This window comes from Bos indicus, chromosome 7, assembly GCF_029378745.1.
Source record: "Bos indicus isolate NIAB-ARS_2022 breed Sahiwal x Tharparkar chromosome 7, NIAB-ARS_B.indTharparkar_mat_pri_1.0, whole genome shotgun sequence".
Taxonomy (NCBI): Eukaryota; Metazoa; Chordata; class Mammalia; order Artiodactyla; family Bovidae; genus Bos; species Bos indicus.
Genome location: NC_091766.1, coordinates 7,137,026 through 7,158,986, shown reverse-complemented (window position 1 = coordinate 7,158,986; position 21,961 = coordinate 7,137,026). Strand labels below are relative to the sequence as shown.

The 21,961-nt window shown below is 38.0% G+C and overlaps 2 protein-coding genes across 2 annotated transcripts; both read left to right on the top strand.

Moving 5' to 3' along the window:
* The first annotated feature begins 1,679 nt into the window (after positions 1 to 1,679).
* Positions 1,680 to 6,419, top strand: LOC109560880 (olfactory receptor 10H3-like). The gene is made up of 2 exons (XM_019963347.2): positions 1,680 to 1,716; positions 5,458 to 6,419. Exons 1-2 carry the CDS (start codon positions 1,680 to 1,682, stop codon positions 6,417 to 6,419), a joined length of 999 nt encoding a protein of 332 aa, XP_019818906.1.
* Positions 6,420 to 7,916: 1,497 nt separating this feature from the next.
* On the top strand, positions 7,917 to 21,768 carry LOC109560879 (olfactory receptor 10H3-like). Its single transcript, XM_019963346.2, has 2 exons — positions 7,917 to 7,920; positions 20,807 to 21,768. The coding sequence occupies exons 1-2, from the start codon at positions 7,917 to 7,919 to the stop codon at positions 21,766 to 21,768; spliced, it is 966 nt and encodes a 321-aa protein (XP_019818905.2).
* Positions 21,769 to 21,961: the final 193 nt, after the last annotated feature.

Here is a 21,961-nt window from a genome sequence, read left to right as displayed (position 1 = left end):
CTTTTTGTTTTGGGTGTATTGTATGTTTTTCATTAATTTCTAGATACTTTATTAGACAGGTTCTCAAAATGACATAAGGATTCCTGGGGGTTCCAAAGATCTTTTTTGTAGTCCATCAAGTCCTTATTTTCCAGTTACATGTGAGAATGTGTTTTCATTAGATATTTCAATTAAAACAGTATATTGCCACAATCTGAATGAAGAAGCAGACATGAGCATCAAGTTGTCTCCTATCAAAGCAGATATCAGGCATATCTGTAAAAATGTAAAACAAGGCCATTGTTCTCACTAAATGTTTTGTGGAAACCACAGTAAACTTGGTAGCTTTGGGTGTTCTTATTTTAGAGATGCGTAATGGTGGGAATGTTTGAAATGTAAACAGTCATGGTATAAAATCATTTTCATTTAGTACTCATGCAAGAAAATAATTATATACACATGTATAAAGAAAGAGTGAGAGAGAGTGCCTATTAATTGTCACTGAAGATATAAAAATGAATGAGCCATAACTTCTCATTCAAGATATTTATAACCTGTTTGTAGGATGGGGCGAGGGGCAAGTGTGTTTATATGTATTTACACTGCTGTATAAATAGTTCTGTAATAGAGACAGTTTTATACTTCTGTGGAGTCACAGAGGCCTTACGGACTAACTCTGCAGAGGATGGGTTGTATATATTTTCTTAAAACAGGACAATGTTACAAGAGTAAGAGGATCTTACTTGTAAATAGGCTTACCTGCTGAAAACAGGTTCCTGCTGTACAGATTTTGAGTAGACAATTTAGCCTTTTTAGTCCATCCATCCAAAAGATGTAATTTTTTTTTTATGCTGGGTATAGGCTTTTTGGCTGAGATCTCATTTTTTAAATTGCCTTAAGTATAAATAGTAATCTCAGAGTGGCTTCTGTTCATTATTTGGGCTGCCCACTCTTCCACAGAAGAAAAAGAAATGAGATTAGTTTCCTCAGTCTTCCTTGACCCTGTAATATGTCCAGCCCTCTGTTGGCCTTGTCTCAATAAAAGGTTTCTAATGTCAAAAAAAAAAAAAGAAAATATAATCACTCTCATATAATAAATATGTTGTTACTAATATGAACGTGAAACAGTTTTATTATTATTATTATTATAAACATACTTTGAAAAATTAATTTATCTTAATTGGAGGATAATTACTTTACAGTATAGTATTGTGGTGGTTTTTGCCATGCATCAATGTGAATCTGCCATGTGTTCCACCATTCTGAAACCCCTCCCACCTCCCTTCCCACACTAGCTCAATTTTTAAAATATTCTCAGATGTTAATTTCTAATATGGTAAAAGTGATAGTTATTATACCCACCCAAACAAAAATCCTTTAAGGGGCCTCAATAATTTTTGAACACAAAGGGATTGAAGACAGGAATGCTTGAGAGCTATTTCTTTATAGTTAAGTGCCTTATCGGAAGCGTTTTCTTACTTTCACCTAAATTCTATGCTTTGAATGACTATTACTGGAGTAACAGTGGGAGAAAAAGTGTGATTTTTGGAAATCGATCTTTTTCTCTGCATCATTGCCCTCTCATATTGTTCTTAAATATTTCGTCTTGATTCTTTTATCATTTCTGGATAGATGGTCATGTCTCTTCCCTTGCTATCCTTATATATCTTTTTTCTTTTTCTTTCCTTGTAGCACCGCTCATGACTTTAAGTTCCATGTTAAAGACCAGCAGAGACAGTGAGTAACCTTGGCTTGTTCCTGGTCCTAAAATAATGCATGTCAATGTCCCCAGCTGGTATACTGTTTGCTAGTTTTATACTTATCTAGTTAAGAAAGTCCCCTTTGACTTCATGTTGCAAAAAATGTTTTTTAAAAGTCATAAGCAGATACAGTTATATCAAACTGCTACGTTGTACACCTCAAACGAATACAATGTTATATGACAATTGTATCAAAATTTCTACAATTTTAAATGAGTTGAATTTTAGAAACATATTCCTTCCTTAATCTAAATAATTATATAAATATTTTCAGCTTATGTATGTAATGAATCACATGATAGGTTATCTGACACTGTACCATCTTGTCATTCATGGGATAAACCAACACCACTTGATCATAATTCACTATATTTACTACCACATTCTATTTGACTTATAATGGATTTTTACACTTGCATGGATAGATGAAGTGGGTCCATAATTTGCCTTGTCTTATAAACATTCTCACCTGGTTTTATTAATAGTATAAAGCTTGCATTAACCTGAATGATGAAATGAATTGAACACTTTATTTTTCCAATTTTTTAAAATTTTATTTATTTTTTATTTTTTAAACTTTACATAATTGTATTAGTTTTGCCAAATATCAAAATGAATCCGCCACAGGTATACATGTGTTCCCCATCCTGAACCCTCCTCCCTCCTCCCTCCCCATACCATCCCTCTGGGTCGTCCCAGTGCACTAGCCCCAAGCATCCAGTATCATGCATCAAACCTGGACTGGCATCCCGTTTCATACATGATATTTTACATGTTTCAATGCCATTCTCCCAAATCTTCCCACCCTCTCCCTCTCCCATAGAGTCCATGAGACTGTTCTATACATCAGTGTCTCTTTTGCTGTCTTGTACACAGGGTTATTGTTACCATCTTTCTAAATTCCATATATATGTGTTATTATACTGTATTGGTGTTTTTCCTTCTAGCTTACTTCACTCTGTATAATAGGCTCCAGTTTCATCCTCTCATTAGAACCGATTCAAATGTTTTCTTTTTAATGGCTGAGTAATACTCCATTGTGTTAACTTGAAGAACATGTATAAGGTTTTCATCAACTGCTCTTTAAAAATTTATAAGCTCTCACTTGTAAGCCAAGAGGGACTGATGATTATAGAAAGAGAAGTTCTTTAACCACTTCCTTTTCCTTATATCTTTTTTGAATATCCAGAGTCTGTTTTTTCTTGCACCAGTTTGGAATTTTATATTTCTGAGAATATGTTAATTTCATGTATTGTTTTAAATTTCTTAACTTATAATTTCTATTTTTATTAATTTTTAAATATCCATAATTTTTAAAGTTATTTCCCAATTTTAATTTTAGTTTTCTTATTGGCATCTTTTCTTTGTTTCTATCTTATTAGTCTTTTTTCATTCACCTGATATTGGCTGTCAGAAGCATAATTTTTTCTGGATAGTTTCTTGATAATTATATGTAGATCTGTAAATTTCCCTCATTCCCTCATACTATTTTAGCTTAAAATATTTATATTTGATGTTTAAATTATTTAATTATAAATATTTCTTTATTTCATGATTTACTACTGAAACAAAAGCATATTTAATACTGTATTGGGCTTCCTGGCTTATGGAATTTCAAAAGCTATTTCTTCTCCATCGACTTCCAAATATAATGCATTGTAATCTATATAATATTTATACTTTGAAGTTGATGGAGGTTTCTCTTGGCCTTCAAACAAATTTCGTTAAAGTTCTCTATGTTCTTGAAAGAAAATGTTTAATTTCTGGTGAGAGGCATAAGTATATTCAGGAGCCTATGTCTGTATGTATTAATTGCATTATAATTCCCAAATTGCACTTCTGAACTCTTAAAATTTCCAACTTATTTTATCCAACTATCCAAAATTGATTTACCTCTTTGTATTTTATATCTATTTCCCTGACATCATCTATTTATTACTAATACTCTAGTGTACGTTGTCATATGTTAAATGATATTCAGGTCTCTAAAATTTTCTTCTACACTTCATAAAATATTCTTCTTTTTTCCTTGATGTGTGCATGTTTTATAACTTATTTTATTTCTTATTGAGGTTTTGTTAATTTACAACATTATATTAGTTTCAGGTTTACAGTTTAGTAATTCAGTATTTTTACAGATTATATTCCATTCAAAGTTTCTAAGTTATTACAACATAATGACTATAATTCCCTGTATTATACAATATATCTTTGTATATAGTAACTTGTATCTATATTGTATAGTAGTTTGTATATGTTAATCCCAGTCCCCTGGTTTTCTTCCTCTCCCCTTCCCTTTCCCTTTTGGTAACCACTAGCTTCTTTTCTTTATCTGTGAGTCTGTTTGTATTGTTTTTTAGATCCCACATATAAGTGATATCTTACAGTGTTTGTCTTTCTCCATCTGATATATTTCACTAAGAAAAATATTCTTTAGGTCTGTTCATGGTTTCTGCAAATGACAGTTTTCATTATTTTATTGGCTGAATTATAATCCATTGTATTTATATACCACATCTTCTTTATCTGTTCTTCTGCTGATGGGCAGTTAGGTTGCTCCCATATCTTGGCTATTGTAAATACTGCTGCTGTGATCATTGGGGTGAATGTACTTTTTGAATTAGTGTTTTCATTTTCTCCAGTTACACACCCAGGATTGGAATTTCCAGATCATATGGTAGTTCTATTTTTAGTTTTTTGAGGACCATCCATACTGTTCTGGCATCATTGAACATAAGCACGTTGCTCAGTGGAAGTTCCATTTCACGGTGGCAGCAGTGTCCTAGGCTTGCCATCCATGCACAGATCATTTCTCTAGGTAACTTGGCTCCTTTCAATGGAATAGGGTAACAGATGTTATAATTAGTCTTTCCTTAAATTTTTTTTTAAGGAAAAATCATTTTTTCTGCTTCCAGGATTACTGCTTCAGCTTTCCTTTGGTGCTTATTTGGCTGGGATACGTTTGTCCATCATTTTATTTTCTTTTTTAAAGTATTTATTTATTGTATTGACTGCACCAGGTCTTAGTTGTGCCATGTGGGATCTTTCTTTAGTTGCAGCCTATTCCTTTATTTTCAAACCTTTGCTTATGCTTCTTTAGGAAAGTAATACATAATTCAAAATAAGATGCTGAAGTGAGTACCAAACAGAATTAAAATAAATATAAAAGGGCTACTCAATAAAGGCCAAAGTCTCTCAAAAAAATTTTATAGCCTCAATATCCAAATATATGTGTTCTAGAATAGGCACAATATTGAAGAGAATATGACCTTGATTGTCTGTGTCTGCTTTATCTGTGTCTTGCTTTATAGTTATCATAAAGATGAATGGCAGGAATTACTATGATTTACTCCATCTTACTGATGAAGATTTTGAGACCCAGACAAGTTTAAAAAGCAGTTACATAATATGAAGTGAAAGTGTTAGTGGCTCAGTCCTGTTCGACCCTTTGTGACCCCATGGACTGTAGCCAGGCTCCCCTGTCCATGGAATTCTGCATTCAAGAATACTAGAGTGGGTTGCCATTCCCTTCTACAGGGGATCTCCCCAACCAGGGATGGAAACTGGGTCTTCCACATTGCAGCTAGATTCTTTACCATCTGAGCCACCAGGGAAGCTCAGGAAGTTATGTAGTATAGAGCTCTTCAATTCTCCATTAATCTATGGAAGAGCCTCTGTTGTAACCACTGGGCCTTCATCTTGCTTCTAATCTCTCCAGATGCAGCATCCTCGTCTGGACAGAACTACAGCACGGTGTCTGAATTCATCCTCATCGGCTTCTCCAACTTCCCTCAGCAGCTCCTGCCCACTTTCTTCCTGCTGTACCTGCTGATGTACCTGTTCACGCTGCTGGGGAACCTGCTCATCATGGGCACCATCTGGAGGGAGCACAGCCTCCACACCCCCATGTACCTCTTCCTGTGTGCCCTCTCCATCTCCGAGATCCTGTTCACTGTTGCAGTCACCCCTCGAATGTTGGTGGACATGCTCTCCACCCACCGCTCCATCACCTTTGTGGCCTGTGCCAGCCAGATGTTCTTCTCCTTCACGTTTGGCTTCACCCACTCCTTCCTGCTCATGATCATGGGCTACGACCGCTACGTGGCCATCTGCCACCCGCTGCGCTACAATGTGCTCATGAGCACCCGTGACTGTGCCCGTCTTGTGTCCTGGTGCTGGGCTGGTGGCTCAGTCATGGGGATGATGTTGACATTGATAATTTTTCACCTCACCTTCTGTGGGTCTAATGTGATTCACCATTTTCTCTGTCACGTGTTTGCCCTCTTGAAGTTGGCTTGTGGAAAGGAGACAGCCACTGTCTCCATGGCTGTGATTCTGCTTTGTGTCACAGCCCTGATGGGGTGCTTATTCCTCATTTTCCTCTCCTATGTCTTCATTGTGGCTGCCATCCTGAGGATCCCCTCCACTGAGGGCCGGCACAAGACCTTCTCCACCTGTGTCTCCCACCTCACCATAGTGGTCGTGCACTACGGTTTTGCCTCCATCATCTACCTCAAGCCCAAAGGCGCCCATTCCATGGACAGTAACACTCTCATGGCCACCACATATACAGTCTTCACCCCCTTTCTTAGCCCCATCATTTTCAGTCTCAGGAATAAGGAGCTGAAGAACGCCATACAGAGAAGCTTCCGCAGAACCTTCTGTCCCTTAAGTTCCTGATGGCTAGTTAAGTGTTATGGAAGTGTGACAGAAGGCTTGGGCTTAATAATGTCTGTCTCCATAGAACTCTTGCAATGATTCAGGTCTGTAGAGTATCCATACTCCAATTCAGTTTCATGCATACTGTTTGTTCTTCTCTGATATTTCCCTCTCTTCCATAAGTTCTATCATCATAATCTTTAGCTTATTTGCAGTGAGAGGAACTTCATCCCATTATCTATGCCTAAGAATATCTTATCTTTCTATAGGCAGGTGGGGACCCCCAGAAGAATGAGTGAGGACCCTGACATATGTGATTCTTCTTGAATAGACAGCAAGGAGGAGATTTTATTCCCCCGTCTTCAAAGATAGTAATAAACAAAATAACCTAAAGATAGTCATAAATGCCATCAGAATTGAGTCCTTATAATTATGCATAAAGTACGGTGCCTAGTGCTTTATTATTATTGACATATGTTAATTATTACACATGTACAATGGAAAATAAAGTAATTGTCAGAGAACATGGCTTACTGTTTACAGTTTCTCACTTGGTTTTGGAGTTATAGACAGAAAAAGAAGTCTTTCTGTTGAGCTGAACTGAGTGAACTATGGAAGAAATTCCAAGTAGAGAGCAACTGTGAGAGTGAGAGTGAGGGAGAGACAAAGAGAGAGGGAGAGACAAAGCAGGCGAGTAGTATTTAGCTCATTAGATCTGATCATTCAATTGATTAAAGCATGCTGCTGCTGCTGCTGCTAAGTCGCTTCAGTCGTGTCTGACTCTGTGCGACCCCAGAGACGGCAGCCCACCAGGCTCCCCCGTCCCTGGGATTCTCCAGGCAAGAACACTGGAGTGGATTGCCATTTCCTTCTCCAATGCATGAAAGTGAAAAGTGAAAGTGAAGTCACTCAGTCGTGTCCAACTCTTCACGACCCCATGGACTGCAGCCCACCAGGCCCCTCTGTCCATGGAATTTTCCAGGCAAGAGTACTGGAGTGGGTTGCCATTGCCTTCTCCGTGATTAAAGCATATGGGGCAAAATCTGGGCAAGATGAGAGGAACAGAAGAAGGTTGCTAATAGAGCAATCTGCATATGAAGAAAGGGAAGAAAGGAAAGAGGCTGGAGGGAGCAAGGGAGAGACAGAGGGGAGAGAAAAGGAAGAGGGATGGGTGCTTAGCTAAGAACATGGACATATTAAAGGTGTTTTTATCCAACATCTTATGGAAATCTCTATTTTTCCCACACGTGTGTTGGTTCAGTTGCTAAATTATGTCCAACTCTTGTGACCCCATGGATTGTAGCCTGCCGGGCTCCTCTATCCTCTGCCCATGGGATTCTCCAGGCAAGAATACTGGAGCAGGTTACCATTTTCTTCTCCAGGGGATATTCCTTTCCCACACATAATTTTCAGTAAAACATCAATTTTTACTACTGTATTATACTTGCACCTCTTTGAGAAGTGTGTTAAAAGATAGAATGCTGTCTCAAGATTATATTGAGAGGTCAGAGGCCAAAGATGGGTACCTTCAGTATGCAGATGGGAAATATTGGTGGAAGTCACACAAATGTGAATGGAGGGAATCATGAGGCACTTTATGTCTATCTGAGTCCCTCACTGGTGTTTGGGAATATATATCACTGAGGACCAAGAAAGGGAACCTGATGTGGGATGTCAATTGTTAACTCAAAGATAAGGCCAAATATTTGGGTTGAGGCGGAAGATCTTTTATAAAAGATAAACCTTTTATAAAAGGATAAACCCAGAGCCACCAGTCATGTCATTGGTGTACAAAAGACACTCTAATCAGAGGGTCAGGAACCAAAGACAACACCAAAAGACCAAATCAGTCAGCCAGTTACTTTAGTCCCTCAGTCGTGTCTGATTCTTTGTGACCCCATGGGCTGCAGCACACCAGGCTTCCCTGTCCATCACAAACTCTCAGAGTTTACTCAAACTCATTGAGTCAATGATGCCATCCAACCATCTCATCCTCTGTCGTCCCCTTCTCCTCCTGCCTTCAATCTTGCGCATCATCAGGGTCTTTTCTAGTGAGTCAGTTCTTTGCATCAGGTAGCCAAAGTATTGGAGTTTCAACTTCAGCATCAGTCCTTCCAATGGATATTCAGGACTGATTTCCTTTAGGATAGACTGGTTGGATCTCCTTGCTGCCCAAGAGACACTCAGGAGTCTTCTCCAACACTACAGTTCAAAAGCATCAATTCCTCAGCACTCACCTTTCTTTATAGTCCAACTCTCACATCCATACATGACTACTGGAAAAACCATAGCTTTGACTAAATGGACCTTTGCTGGTAAAGTAATGTCTCTGCTTTTTAATTTGCTGTCTAGGTTGATCATAGCTTTCCTTCCAAGAAGCAAGCGTCTTTTAGTTTCATGGCTGCAGTCACCGTTTGCAGTGATTTTGGAGCCCAAGAAAGTAAAGTCTCTCACTGTTTCCATTGTTTCCCCATCTATTTGCCATGAAGTGATGGGACTGGATGCCATGATCTTAGTTTTCTGAATGTTGAGTTTTAAGTCAACTTTTTCACTCTCCTCTTTCACTTTTCATCAAGAGATTCTTTAGTTCTTCTTTGCTTTCTGCCATATAGTTATGTTTTATGACATCGTTAGGAGACCTATGTGGATATCACACTCTCTGTTTTGAACTACCAGGACTATGGGAATAGGGTAGAATTTGATTGGGATAAGAGGTAACTTTTGGCCAATTTGGCCAGAAGACGTATGTTACACAAGGCAAATGACTCTCCAAGACCCAGCTCCAAATGAGCTTTTTATTCTGAAAAGCCAACCAGCTGTCCTCTCCTGAAGACACAGTCCTACAATCTCACTCTTGGCTCCTCCAGCTTCTGTCTTCCCTCTGACCCTACCTTGACCCCAGTGGACTGAGGACATCTGTCTCCAGCCCTGTCTTCCCCCAAGATTTGGAGCTCCTCAGCCCTCAGCAGGGGCTCATGCCTCTCTGGGAGAGGAGAGACTCATGACCTTTGTCTATGTGGATAATGAGAGGAAGAAGTAGATGCTACAAGCTCCCAAAGGCCCCTTGAAGTCCCTCTCCGACTCCCCAGACCCTGAGGACAAAGCTTCTAGGTTGGCTTCCTGGAGAGCAGCCTGCTGGAAACCTACAGCAGGGATAAAGCACACAGGATCACTTCCAGGAGCCCGAGGTGTGACTCCACCCCTGCTTGTGGGCACCACTGAGAGCATCAGGCAGGAGAGCATCATCAACCCTTCCCTGCTGGCTGCTTCATGGAAGAGGCAGGCCAGGCTGAGGGCAATCAGAAGGGAGAGGGTAGGAAAGTAGAATCAGATAGTTGTGGGTAGCTCTGGCCAGCCTACGGATGGAGTCAGGGCTGGGGAGACCGTCCAAAAGAGAGGCTTTCATTCCCAAGAGGCTGCTGGGGCTCTTCTCTGTTTACCCATTCTGAATCGTTGGTTCTCACCCAGCCTAGGTTCGCTTTGCTGCTCCTAGGTCAGCAGTTCTTAATCTGGGGTGGTTCTGTCCTACAGTTGACATTGGACATGTTCAGAGATAACTTGGTTGTCATGATCTTGGAATGGAGGGATGCTACAGATACCTGGTGTCTTGATGCCTGGGATGCTGTTACATACTGAGCAAATGTAATAGTCTGGCATTCCTGTCCCAACTGATGAACCATTTTCGATCAATTATAATTAACTGAAGTTCATAGTTTACCTTAGAAGTCTCTCTTTGTGTTGTAACTTCTATGCATTTTAACAAATTTGTTATGATATGGTATGAATTTGCTGGTGTACAGAGCATGTTATATTTTAATTTTCACCATTGTACATTCCAACCAGCAGTGCAGGAGGATTTCCCTCTTCCCATTGCCCAATCACCATGGCATTTTCCGATTTGGGAAATTGAATATGTACATGTGAATATGTACACAGTGAAATTCCATTGCTTTCATTCATTCCCCCCAGTCCCTTCTTCGAGCATCTTTTCATTTGCCTGAGTAACTCCTGTGATTTCTCTTTTCATATCTTTTGCTCATACCTATATCAAAGTACCTACTTCTTCTTTATTCTTCTTGAGAGTGTTACCTGTTTTAGACAGTGCAGATGATCTTGTACCAATTTTCCATCTGCTTCTTAACTTTATTCAGGATATCTTTTGTGGAACCAAAATTCAAAATGCTGATGCTTTCATGTCACCTTTAGGTTTGTGTTTTAGAAGTTTTGTTTAGGAAGTCCTTCTCCACTCACAGCTTGATCAACAAAGTAGTTCTCATACACTCCCTCCCATTAACTCTATGGTTTATATTGCATATATATGTCATGAATCCATCTGGATTCCACCTTGTATGTGGTCTTGGGTAGAAATTCAGATGAATTTTGCTTCATAAAAAAGGATCAGTCTTCCCACCAGAAACTAGTAAACAATGCCATATTTATCAAATATTAGATTTTTTTATAATGATGGGGTATTTTCTGAGTTATCCATTCAATGTACCAGTGTCTTTTTCTATTCTTGGTTCACACTGTTAAAAATGACTGTGACTCTATAATGTGTCACAATATCTGGGAAGACATACAATATTTCTCCTGTTTGCTTCAATTTATAAGATGTATAGTTTCACTCTGACTTTATTTTTAGAAGAAGTTAGTATAATTATTAAATTTATTATCCATTCATGGAGTAGTTAATGCAATTGTGCTGACAGGATAATTTAGGGAAGAAGAGATATTATTACCATATTAGGTCATCCCATTCAAGAGTATGTATGATTTTACATGTATTCCAGTCATCCTCTACATGTTTGTTAAAGAGTAAAATATTTGTCTCAGGAGGTATTGCATGTCTTTGGTTAAATCCTAGATATTTTGTATAAGAGCTTTTCAAAATGTCATATGAGGACCCATGGGTTTCCAGGGACCATTTCTAGAGGGCCATCAGATCCTTATTTTCCCAGCTCAGGTCAGGAGGTATTTTTGTCATATGCTTCATTGCCACAGATGAAGTTAAGCATCAAACACCAGAATCTAGTTGTCTTGCAGTCGGCCAGAAATCAAACATATTTGAGAAAATCTGAAACCAGACCACTATTCTCACTAGTTTTTGAAAATGCAGCTGCTTTCCTAAAAGTGTTGCTATATTAAAATGTAATGGGTTTATTATTGTTCTTTTAAATGTGCAAATACTAAATATTTTAAATCATTCTCAGATTCAATTCCTAAAATGGTGAAGATCAGTAGTGATAACTCACCCAAAGAAAAGACCTTTTGCAAGCACAATAATTTTTGTTTCAAGGATCCTGAGAACAAGATGTTTAGGGCTTTTCTTTATAGTCTGTGTCACTGCTGCCAGTCTTATGCTCAGTTCAGTTCAGTCATTCAGTCTTTCCAACTCTTTGCAACCCCATGGACTGCAGCCAGGCTTCCCTGTCCATCACCAAATCCTGAAGCTTGCTCAAACTCATGCCCATCAAGTCAGTGATATCATTCAGCCATCTCATCCTCTGTCATCTCCTTCTCTTCCTGCCTTCAATCTTGCCCAGCATCCGGGTCTTTCCAAAGAGTCAGTTCTTCGCATCAGGTGGCCAAAGTATTGGAGTTCAACATCAGTCTTTCCAATGAATATTCAGGACTGATTTCCTCTGGATTGACTGGTTTGATCTCCTTGCAGTCCAAGGGACGTTCAAGAGTCTTCTCCAACACCACAGTTCAAAAATATCAATTCTTTGGCACTCAGCTTTCTTTATAGTCCAATTCTCACATCCATACATGACTACAGGAAAAACCATAGTTTTGACTAAATGAACCTTTGACAAAATAATGTCTCTACTTAATATGCTGTCTAGGTTTCTCACAGCTTTTCCTCTAAGGAGCAAGCATCTTTTAACTTCATGGCTGCAGTCACCATCTGCAGTGATTTTTGAGCCCAAGAAAATAAAGTCTCTCACTGTTTCCATTGTTTCCCCATCTATTTGTCATGAAGTGATGGGACCAGATGCCATGATCTTCGTTTTCTGAATGTTGAGCTTTAAGCCAACTATTTCACTCTCCTCTTTCACTTTCATCAAGAGGCTCTTTAGTTCCTCTTCACTTTCTGCCATAAAGGTGGGGTCATCTGCATACCTGAGGTTATTGATATTTCTCCCAGCAATCTTGATTCCAGCTTGTGCCTCATCCAGCCTGGCATTTCATATGATGTACTCTGCATATAAGTTAAATAAGCAGGTGACAATACACAGCCTTGACATAATCCTTTCCCAATTTGGAACCACTCTGTTATTCCATGTCCAGTTCTAATTGTTGCTTCTTGACTTGCATACAGGTTTCTCAGAAGGCAGGTAAGATGTTCTGTTATTCCCATCTCTTTAAGAATTTTCCACAGTTTGTTGTCATCTACATGGTCAAAGGCTTTGGTATAGTAAATAAAGCAGAAGTAGATATTTTTCTGGTATTCTCTTGCTTTTTCAATGATCCAACAGATGTTGGCAATTTTATTTCTGATTCCTCTGCCTTTTCTAAATCCAACTTGAACATCTGGAAGTTCACGGTTCACGTACTGTTGAAGCCTGACTTGGAGAATTTTTTTTTTAATTTTATTTTTAAACTTTACATAATTGTATTAGTTTTGCCAAATATCAAAATGAATCCACCACAGGTATACATGTTTTCCCCATCCTGAACCCTTCTCCCTCCTCCCTCCCCATACCATCCCTCTGGGTCGTCCCAGTGCACTAGCCCCAAGCATCCAGTATCGTGCATCGAACCTGGACTGGCATCTCATTTCATACATGATATTTTACATGTTTCAATGCCATTCTCCCAAATCTTCCCACCCTCTCCCTCTCCCACAGAGTCTATAAGACTGTTCTATACATCAGTGTCTCTTTTGCTGTCTCGTACACAGGGTTATCGTTACCCTCTTTCTAAATTCTGTATATATGCGTTAGTATACTGTATTGGTGTTTTTCTTTCTGGCTTACTTCACTCTGTATAATAGGCTCAGTTTCATCCACCTCATTAGAACTGATTCAAATGTATTCTTTTTAATGGCTGAGTAATACTCCATTGTGTATATGTACCATAGCTTTCTTATTTGAGCATTACTTTTCTAGTGTGTGAGATGAGTGCAATTGTGTGGTGGTTTGAACACTCTTTGGCATTGCCTTTCTTTAAGATTGGAATGAAAACACCTTTTCCAGTCCTGTGGCCACTGCTGAGTTTTCCAAATTTACTGGCAAATTGAGTGCAGCACTTTCACAGCATCATCTTTTAGGATTCAAAATAACTCAATTGGAATTCCATCATCTCCACTAGCTTTGTTCGTAGTGATGCTCCCTAAGGTCCACTTGACTTTGCGTTCCAGGATGTCTGGCTCTGGGTGAGTGATCACATCGTGGTTATCTGGGTCATGAAGATTTTTTTGTAGAGTTCTGTGTTTTCTTGCCACCTCTTCTTAATATCTTCTGTTCCTGTTAGTTCCATACCATTTCTGCCCTTTATTGAGCCCGTCTTTGCATGAAATGTTCCCTTGGTTTCTTTAATTTTCTTGAAGAGATCTCTAGTCTTTCCCATTGTATTGTTTTCCTCTATTTCTTTGCATTGATCACTGAGGTAGACTTTTTTTTTTTTTTAATAAATTATTCAGCTGCATTTTATTTTATTTTTTACTTTACAATATTGTATTGGTTTTGCCATACATCAACATGAATCTGCCACGGGTGTACACGTGAGGTAGACTTTCTTATCTCTCCTTGCTATTCTTTGGAACTCTGCATTCGAATGGGTATCTTTCCTTTTCTCCTTTGCCTTTAGCTTCTCTTCTTTTCTCAGCTATTTGTAAGGCCTCCTCAGACAAAAATTTTGACTTTTTGCGTTTCTTTTTCTTGGGGATGGTCTTGATCACTGCCTCCTGTACCATGTCATGAAACTCCATCCATAGTTCTTCAGGCACTCTGTCTATCAGATCTAATCCCTTGAATCTATTTGTCACTTCCACTGTATAATTGTAACAGATTTGATTTAGGTTAGATCCAAATGGTCTACTGGTTTTCACTACTTTCTTCAAGTCTGAATTTTGCAATAAGGAGTTCATGATCTGAACCACAGTTAGCTCCCAGTCTTGTTTTTTCTCCATCTCTGGCTGAAAAGAATATAATCAATCTGATTTCAGTATTGGCCATCGGGTAATGTCCACTTGTAGAGTCATCTCTTATGTTGTTGAAAGAGGGTGTTTGCTATAACCAGTCTATTCTCTTGGCAAAGCTCTATTAGCCTTTGCCCTGTCTTATCCTACTTAACTTAAATTATATGTATTAAATGATAATCACTGGTGTAATACTATGAGAAATACTATCTTTCTTTGTTGTCGATCTTGCCTTCTGAAACTTTGTGCTTCTGTTGTTCTAATAAACTTCATTTTCATTCTTTCAACTTCTCTGTGTGCATAATCATGTTTATTCCCTTCCAACCTTGCATGCCTTCTCTCTTTTCCTTTCCTTAGTGCACTGCTCAAGACTTTCAGTTCCATGTTCAAGGACAGCAGAGACAGTAAGTAACCTTGGATTCTTGCTCCTAAAATAATGCATCTAAAGTTCCCCATTAGTAACCTATTTGCTAGTTTTGTAGCACATATTCTGTTTTAAGGTGTTTTTTTATTGAAATGCAGTTGAATTTCACAATGTTGCACGAGTTTCTGGTGTCCAGCATAGTGACCCAGTAATTTTACAGATTACATTCTGTTAAACGTTATTATAAGACAATGGCTATAATTTCCTATGCTATACAATATTTCTTTGTGGCTTATCTATTTATACACAGAAGTTGGAAACTCTCAATCCCCTACCCTTAGTTTTTCCCTCACCTCTTCCCTCACCACTTTGGTACTCACTAGTTTGTTTTCTGTACCTGTGAGTCTGTCTCTGTTTTACATATACATTTGTGTGTATTAGTCTTTAGATTACAATTATAAGTGATATCACACAATATTTGCATTTCTCTTTCTTATTTCACAAGCATAATATTGTCTGGATCCACCCAGCTGTTGCAAGTGGCAGAATTCCATTCTTTTTATGGCTGAATAATATTCCATTACATTATTATTTATATTAATAATATTATTAATCTTCTTAAGCCATTCATCTATCTGCTGTTTGGGCACTTGGGATACTCCAAATCATGGCTCTTGTAAATTGTCCTGCTATGAACACTAAGGTGCATGTATATTTTCACATAAGTGTTTTCATTTCTTCCAAATGTATAACCAGGAGTGGAATTTCTGAATGATATGGTAGTTTTCTTTTTAGTTTTTTTTTTTTAGAAACCTCTATACTATTTTTCATAGTGGCTGCACCAATTTGCATTGCCACGAGCAATGTACAAGGGTTCTTTTTCTTCACATCATCTCAAACATTTGTTATTTCTAGACTTTGTTGATAGCCCTTCTGACAGATGTACAATGATAGCTCTTTTTATTGTTTGCATTTCTCTAATAATTAGCAAGGCTGAACATCTTTTCCTGTTCCTGTTAGCCAACTGTATGTCTTCTTTGGAAACCTGAGGACTCAGATCTTCTACCTATTTTTTGATTAGGTTGTTTTTTGATATTGAGATGTATGATTATGTTTTGGATATTAACCCTTTTCAGTCATATTTTCTTCCATTCTGTAGGCTGTTTTCTTGTTTTGTCCATGTTTCCCTTGCTGTGCAAAAGCTTTTAAAGTTAATTAGGTTCCATTCACTTATTTCTGCTTTTTCTTTTGGTTTAGGAGACAAAAATATTGCTATAATTTATGTCAAACATGTTCTGCCCATGTTTTCTCCCAGGAATTTCGTGGGAGAGGTAAAGACATTTACGTCTTTAATCCATTTCAGTTTATTTTTTAATATGTTGTGAGAAAATGTTCTAATTTCATTGTTTTACACCTAGTTCAGTTTTTCCAGCAACACTTATTGAAGAGACTATCTTTTCTCCAATTTATATTCTGGTCTATTTTGTCATAGATTAAATGAACATAGGTGTGTGGGTTTATTTATGATCTCTCCATTCGGTTCAATTGATTGTATGTGTCTGTTTTGTGCCAGTACTTAAAGTGTATATTCTTTACCTAGCTAAGAAAATCCCTTTCCGTAACATGTTGTGGAGGCTTTTTAAAATCATAACTGATTGTGTGTGTATATGTAAATATATGTGTGTGTGTATATATATACACACACATATATATATCATTCATTATGTTGTATATATAAAACAATATTTTATGTATATATACTAATACTTATATTAAATACATGCCAATTTTTAAAATCATAAATATAGGACTGGAATTTTAGGAAATAGATTCCTGCCTTGATAGAAATAATTATATGATTTTTTGCTTTAGTTTATTCACCTGATGAGTCAGATGGTAGGTTTTCTGATGTTGCACCATTCTTGTCATGTACGGGAGAAGTCAAAACACTTTATCATCGTACACTACTTTTGAAAAAAGAATGGATTTGACTAGGCTATGTCTTCTTGCTGCTGCTGCTGCTAAGTTGCTTAAGTCATGTCCGACTCTGTGCGACCCCATAGACAGCAGCCCACCAAGCTCCCCCATCCCTGGGATTCTCCAGGCAAGAACACTTAGTTTTTAAAACTTTGCATGGGTAGGTGAAATGGACCCATAATTTTCATTTCTTATTAGCATTCAACTTGATTTAGAACCAAGATTGCATTAACTTAATGAAAAGGGGAGAGCATACTTCATATGATTTTTCTGGCTTTTAGAAATGAGTATAAGATACTCCTCAAATGTTCCTTAAAAATTTAAGAGAGGTTACCTGAAAACCCACTGGGGCCAAGGTTATTGAGGAATGACTGCATTTCATCAAATTTTTCAGTTTCCTCAAAATTGACTTGAGTCCCCAAGGTCTCTATTTTTTCTAGCACCAGATTTGGAATTTAATAGTTTTCTAAGCTACATTTCCATATATATTCTAAACTTATTTCCTTAGTGTATTATTTCAAATTTCCTAACTTGTATTTTTCTATCTTTATTAATTTAAAAATATCCATTATTTCTCTAGTTATTTTTCAATTTTATTTTTTGTGTTTTCTTATTGGCATCTTCTCCTTGTTTTAATCTTCTACAACAACCTGATTTTGATTTTATTAAGCATGACTTTCTTCTTGTAAAAATTTCTCCATAAATATATTGAAAGCTGTGTGTTTTTTGTTTTTTTTTTTTACTTTACAATATTGTGTTGGTTTTGCCATACATTGGCTTGAATCCGCCACAGGTGTACATGTGTTCTCCATCCCAAACCCCTCTCCCACCTCCCACCCCATCCAATCCCTCTAGGTCATCCCAGGGCACCAGCCCCAAGCATCCAGTATCATGCTGAGTAATATTCCATTGTATATATGTACCACAGCTTTCTTATCCATTCATCTGCTGATGGACATCTAGGTTGCTTCCATGTCCTGGCTATTGTAAACAGTGCTGCGATGAACATTGGGGTACACGTGTCTCTTTCAATTCTGGTTTCCTTGGTGTGTATGCCCAGCAGTGGGATTGCTGGGTCATATGGCAGTTCTATTTCCAGTTTTTTAAGGAATCTCCACACTGTTCTCCAGAGTGGCTATACTAGTTTGCATTCCCACCAATAGTGTAAGAGGGTTCCTTTTTCTCCACACCCTCTCCAGCATTTATTGCTTGTAGACTTTTGGATCGCAGCCATTCTGACTGGCGTGAAATGGTACCTCATAGTGGTTTTGATTTGCATTTCTCTGATAATGAGTGATGTTGAGCATCTTTTCATGTGTTTGTTAGCCACCTGTATGTCTTCTTTGGAGAAATGTCTATTTAGTTCTTTGGCCCATTTTTTGATTGGGTCGTTTATTTTTCTGGAATGAGGTGCAGGAGTTGCTTGTGTATTTTTGAGATCAGTTGTTTGTCAGTTGCTTCATTTGCTATTATTTTCTCCCATTCTGAAGGCTGTCTTTTCACCTTGCTTATAGTTTCCTTTGTTGTGCAGAAGCTTTTAAGTGTAATTAGGTCCCATTTGTTTATTTTGCTTTTATTTCCATTACTCTGGGAGGTGGGTCATAGAGGATCCTGCTGTGATGTATGTCAGAGAATGTTTTGCCTCTGTTCTCCTCTAGGAGTTTTATAGTTTCTCGTCTTACGTTTAGATCTTTAATCCATTTTGAGTTTATTTTTGTGTATGGTGTTAGAAAGTGTTCTACTTTCATTCTTTTACAAGTGGTTGACCAGATTTCCCAGCACCACTTGTTAAAGAGATTGTCTTTTCTCCATTGTATATTCTTGCCTCCTGTGTTTTTTCATAGTACAAATTTAGTTTAAAATTTGTGATTATGTGTTTCAATTATTTAATTATAAAATTTTATAAAGTATTAAAATTTACTTTACATTTTACTACTGTTACAAAGTATTATTTAATACAACCTTTAGCTCCCAAACACAGTGGATCTAAGAAGCTACTAAACAACAATGTCTACTTTTAATGCACTGTAATCTACCTCATTTTTATACTTGAAATTCATGGAAAATGTCTTTATGTCCTATATACAAGTTCAGTTTTTGTAAAAGTTCCATGAACTCTTTAAAGAAACTGTTTACTATCTCTTTATTTAAGAGTCTAAATATATCCAATAACTAATTTATGCTGTTCTGTTCTTAGTCACTCAGTCATGTCCAACTCTTTGCAATCCCATGGACTGTAGCCTGACAGGCACCTCTGTCCATGGGGATTCTCCAGAAAAGAATACTGGAGTGGGTTACAATGCACTGTCTAGGAGATCTTCTCAACCCAGGGATAGAACCCAAGTCTCACACATTGTGGGCAGATTCTTTACTAAGCCACCATTTACAAATATTATTAATTGCATTCTAATTAATAATTCATAAGTTACCTTTCTATACTTTGAGCAAATCTAGCTACATATTACATCTATGTAACTCATATTGATTTATCTTTTCCTGTTTATATCTATTCACTGAAATTATGCTGATTATTTATCACTTCCTATTCCAAAGTATACAGTTACATAGATTAGTGATATTTAAGTCAATCATTATGATGTTCTTCTATACTTAATAAAATAATTTTCTTTTTCTCTTGAAGTGTGAATGTGTGTGTGTCTCTGTAATTTTTAATTTCAGTCTGCATTTAAACTAAGAATGCTTTCATCATGCACAAAATCACAAGATCACATTTAAAATTAATATTGGGTTGCCAAAGAGTTCACTCAGGTTTTTCCATAAGATATTACAGAAAAACCTGAATAAACTTTTTGGCCTGCTCAATAATTAAGTTAATAATGATCTCACAGTATTTACACCTAATTATTCATTCATAATATATTGAAAATTTCCTCTGTTGCCTTAAAATTAGTTTACACTGGCTCATCTAAACTAGTATCCAAGCTAGGACTGTATATTGCAATTGCTTGTTATGTCCCTTGAATTTTCCATATTCTTTAGTGAGAGTGATATCTACATTACAAAATCAATTGTTCTGTAGCATGTTCCATCTCTAGATTTGTCTGATTGCATCTTCGTGGTGTCATTTAGCTTGTTCCTCCATTCTTTGTACAATGATCCTTCATTCTGGCAATCAGCTTAGTCGGCACATTTGCAATCTGGTTCTGGCATGCATTTCACATTAAGCCATTACTCACTGAAAGTTTCCTTTCACACTGGCACAAGATGTCCTAAGCTTGGTTTCTTTCTCAGAAGATTTCTCCAGGGAAACTTGATGCTTTGAGTTGCAATTGTAAATGGAAGATAATTACTGTTTCTTTAAATTTCATTTTGTCTGTTTTCAAAATTACTGCCTCAGCTGTCACTTGGTACATTTTTTCTGGCATATATTCTTCCACCCATTTGTTTTCAAACTTTTCTGTTCAGCTCATTTAGAATAGGAAATATCAATATGAAACAACACAGAAAAAACAGTTCCATTAATATAGTATTAAAATAAATATGGATGTAATAAATTATCAATTAAAAGACAAAGAGTCTGAGAGGAAAAACATTTTACAGCCTTGAGAACCAGATAAGTATTTCCTACAACAGGCACATTATTCAAGAGAATATGATCCTGATCACCTATGTTTGTCTCCAATACCTCCAAAAAGTGAAAACTTTTCATGTTGTCATCACCGTGGAAAACCCAGGAGCTAAACTATGTCTTCAGCATTAAATATACTGGTCTCATTTTATTTTTATCACATTATGGAATGATAACAGCCATTATGATTTATTCCATTTTACTGATGAAAATTTTGAGACCCAGAAAAGTTAAGAAGGTAGCTATATAATATAGAAGCCTTCAATTATCATTTAACCTATTTTAGAACCTCTGTTTTAACCACTGGGCCTTCATCTTGTTTCTGATCTCCCCAGATGAAGCATCCTCATCTGGACAGAACTACAGCACAGTGTCTGAATTCAACCTCATTGGCTTCTCCAACTTCCCTCAGCAGCTCCTGCCCACCTTCTTCCTGCTGTACCTGCTGATGTACCTGTTCACACTGCTGGGGAACCTGCTCATCATGGGCACCATCTGGAGGGAGCACAGCCTCCACACCCCCATGTACCTCTTCCTGTGTGCCCTCTCCATCTCCGAGATCCTGTTCACTGTTGCAGTCACCCCTCGCATGCTGGCGGACATGCTCTCCACCCACCGCTCCATCACCTTTGTGGCCTGTGCCAGCCAGATGTTCTTCTCCTTTACGTTTGGCTTCACCCACTCCTTCCTGCTCATGATCATGGGCTATGACCGCTATGTGGCCATCTGCCACCCTCTGCGCTACAACGTGCTCATGAGCACCCGTGACTGTGCCCGTCTTGTGTCTTGGTGCTGGGCTGGAGGCTCGGTCATGGGGATGATGGTGACACTGATAGTTTTCCACCTCACTTTCTGTAGGTCTAATAAGATTTACCATTTTGCTTGTCATGTCCTTGCCCTGTTGAAGTTGGCCTGTGGAAAGGAAACAGCCTCTGTCACCATGGGTGTGATCCTGGTCTGTGTCACAGCCCTGATGGGGTGCTTATTGTTCATCGTCCTCTCCTATGTCTTCATTGTGGCTGCCATCCTGAGGATCCCCTCCACTGAGGGCCGGCACAAGACCTTCTCCACCTGTGTCTCCCACCTCACCATAGTGGTCGTGCACTACGGTTTTGCCTCCATCATCTACCTCAAACCCAAGGGCCCTCATTCTATGGACAGTAACACTCTGCTGGCCACCACCTACACAGTCTTCACCCCCTTTCTTAGCCCCATCATTTTCAGTTTCAGGAATAAGGAGCTGAAGAACGCCATACAGAGAAGCTTCCGCAGAAAATTCTCTTCTCTAAACTCCTGATGACCAGTTGGGTGGTGAAGAAAAGGGCTAGGATCATAATATTTGTCTCCGTAGAACTATGGTAAGGATTCAGATGTGTTAAAATATCTACATTCCATACTAGCTATTTATTTTTCCTCCATTGGCAGTCCTTCTGGCACCACTCTTTCATGACACTGTGTGATAAACTCCATCCCATCATCTACGTCTTAGA

Bases quoted from the DNA above. Each gene is read 5' to 3' on its own strand.
- LOC109560880 (XM_019963347.2), top strand. From the start codon at position 1,680: ATGACTTTAAGTTCCATGTTAAAGACCAGCAGAGACA. The intron at 1,717-5,457 runs GTGAGTAACCTT...TAATCTCTCCAG, and splicing joins GTTAAAGACCAGCAGAGACA to ATGCAGCATCCTCGTCTGGA.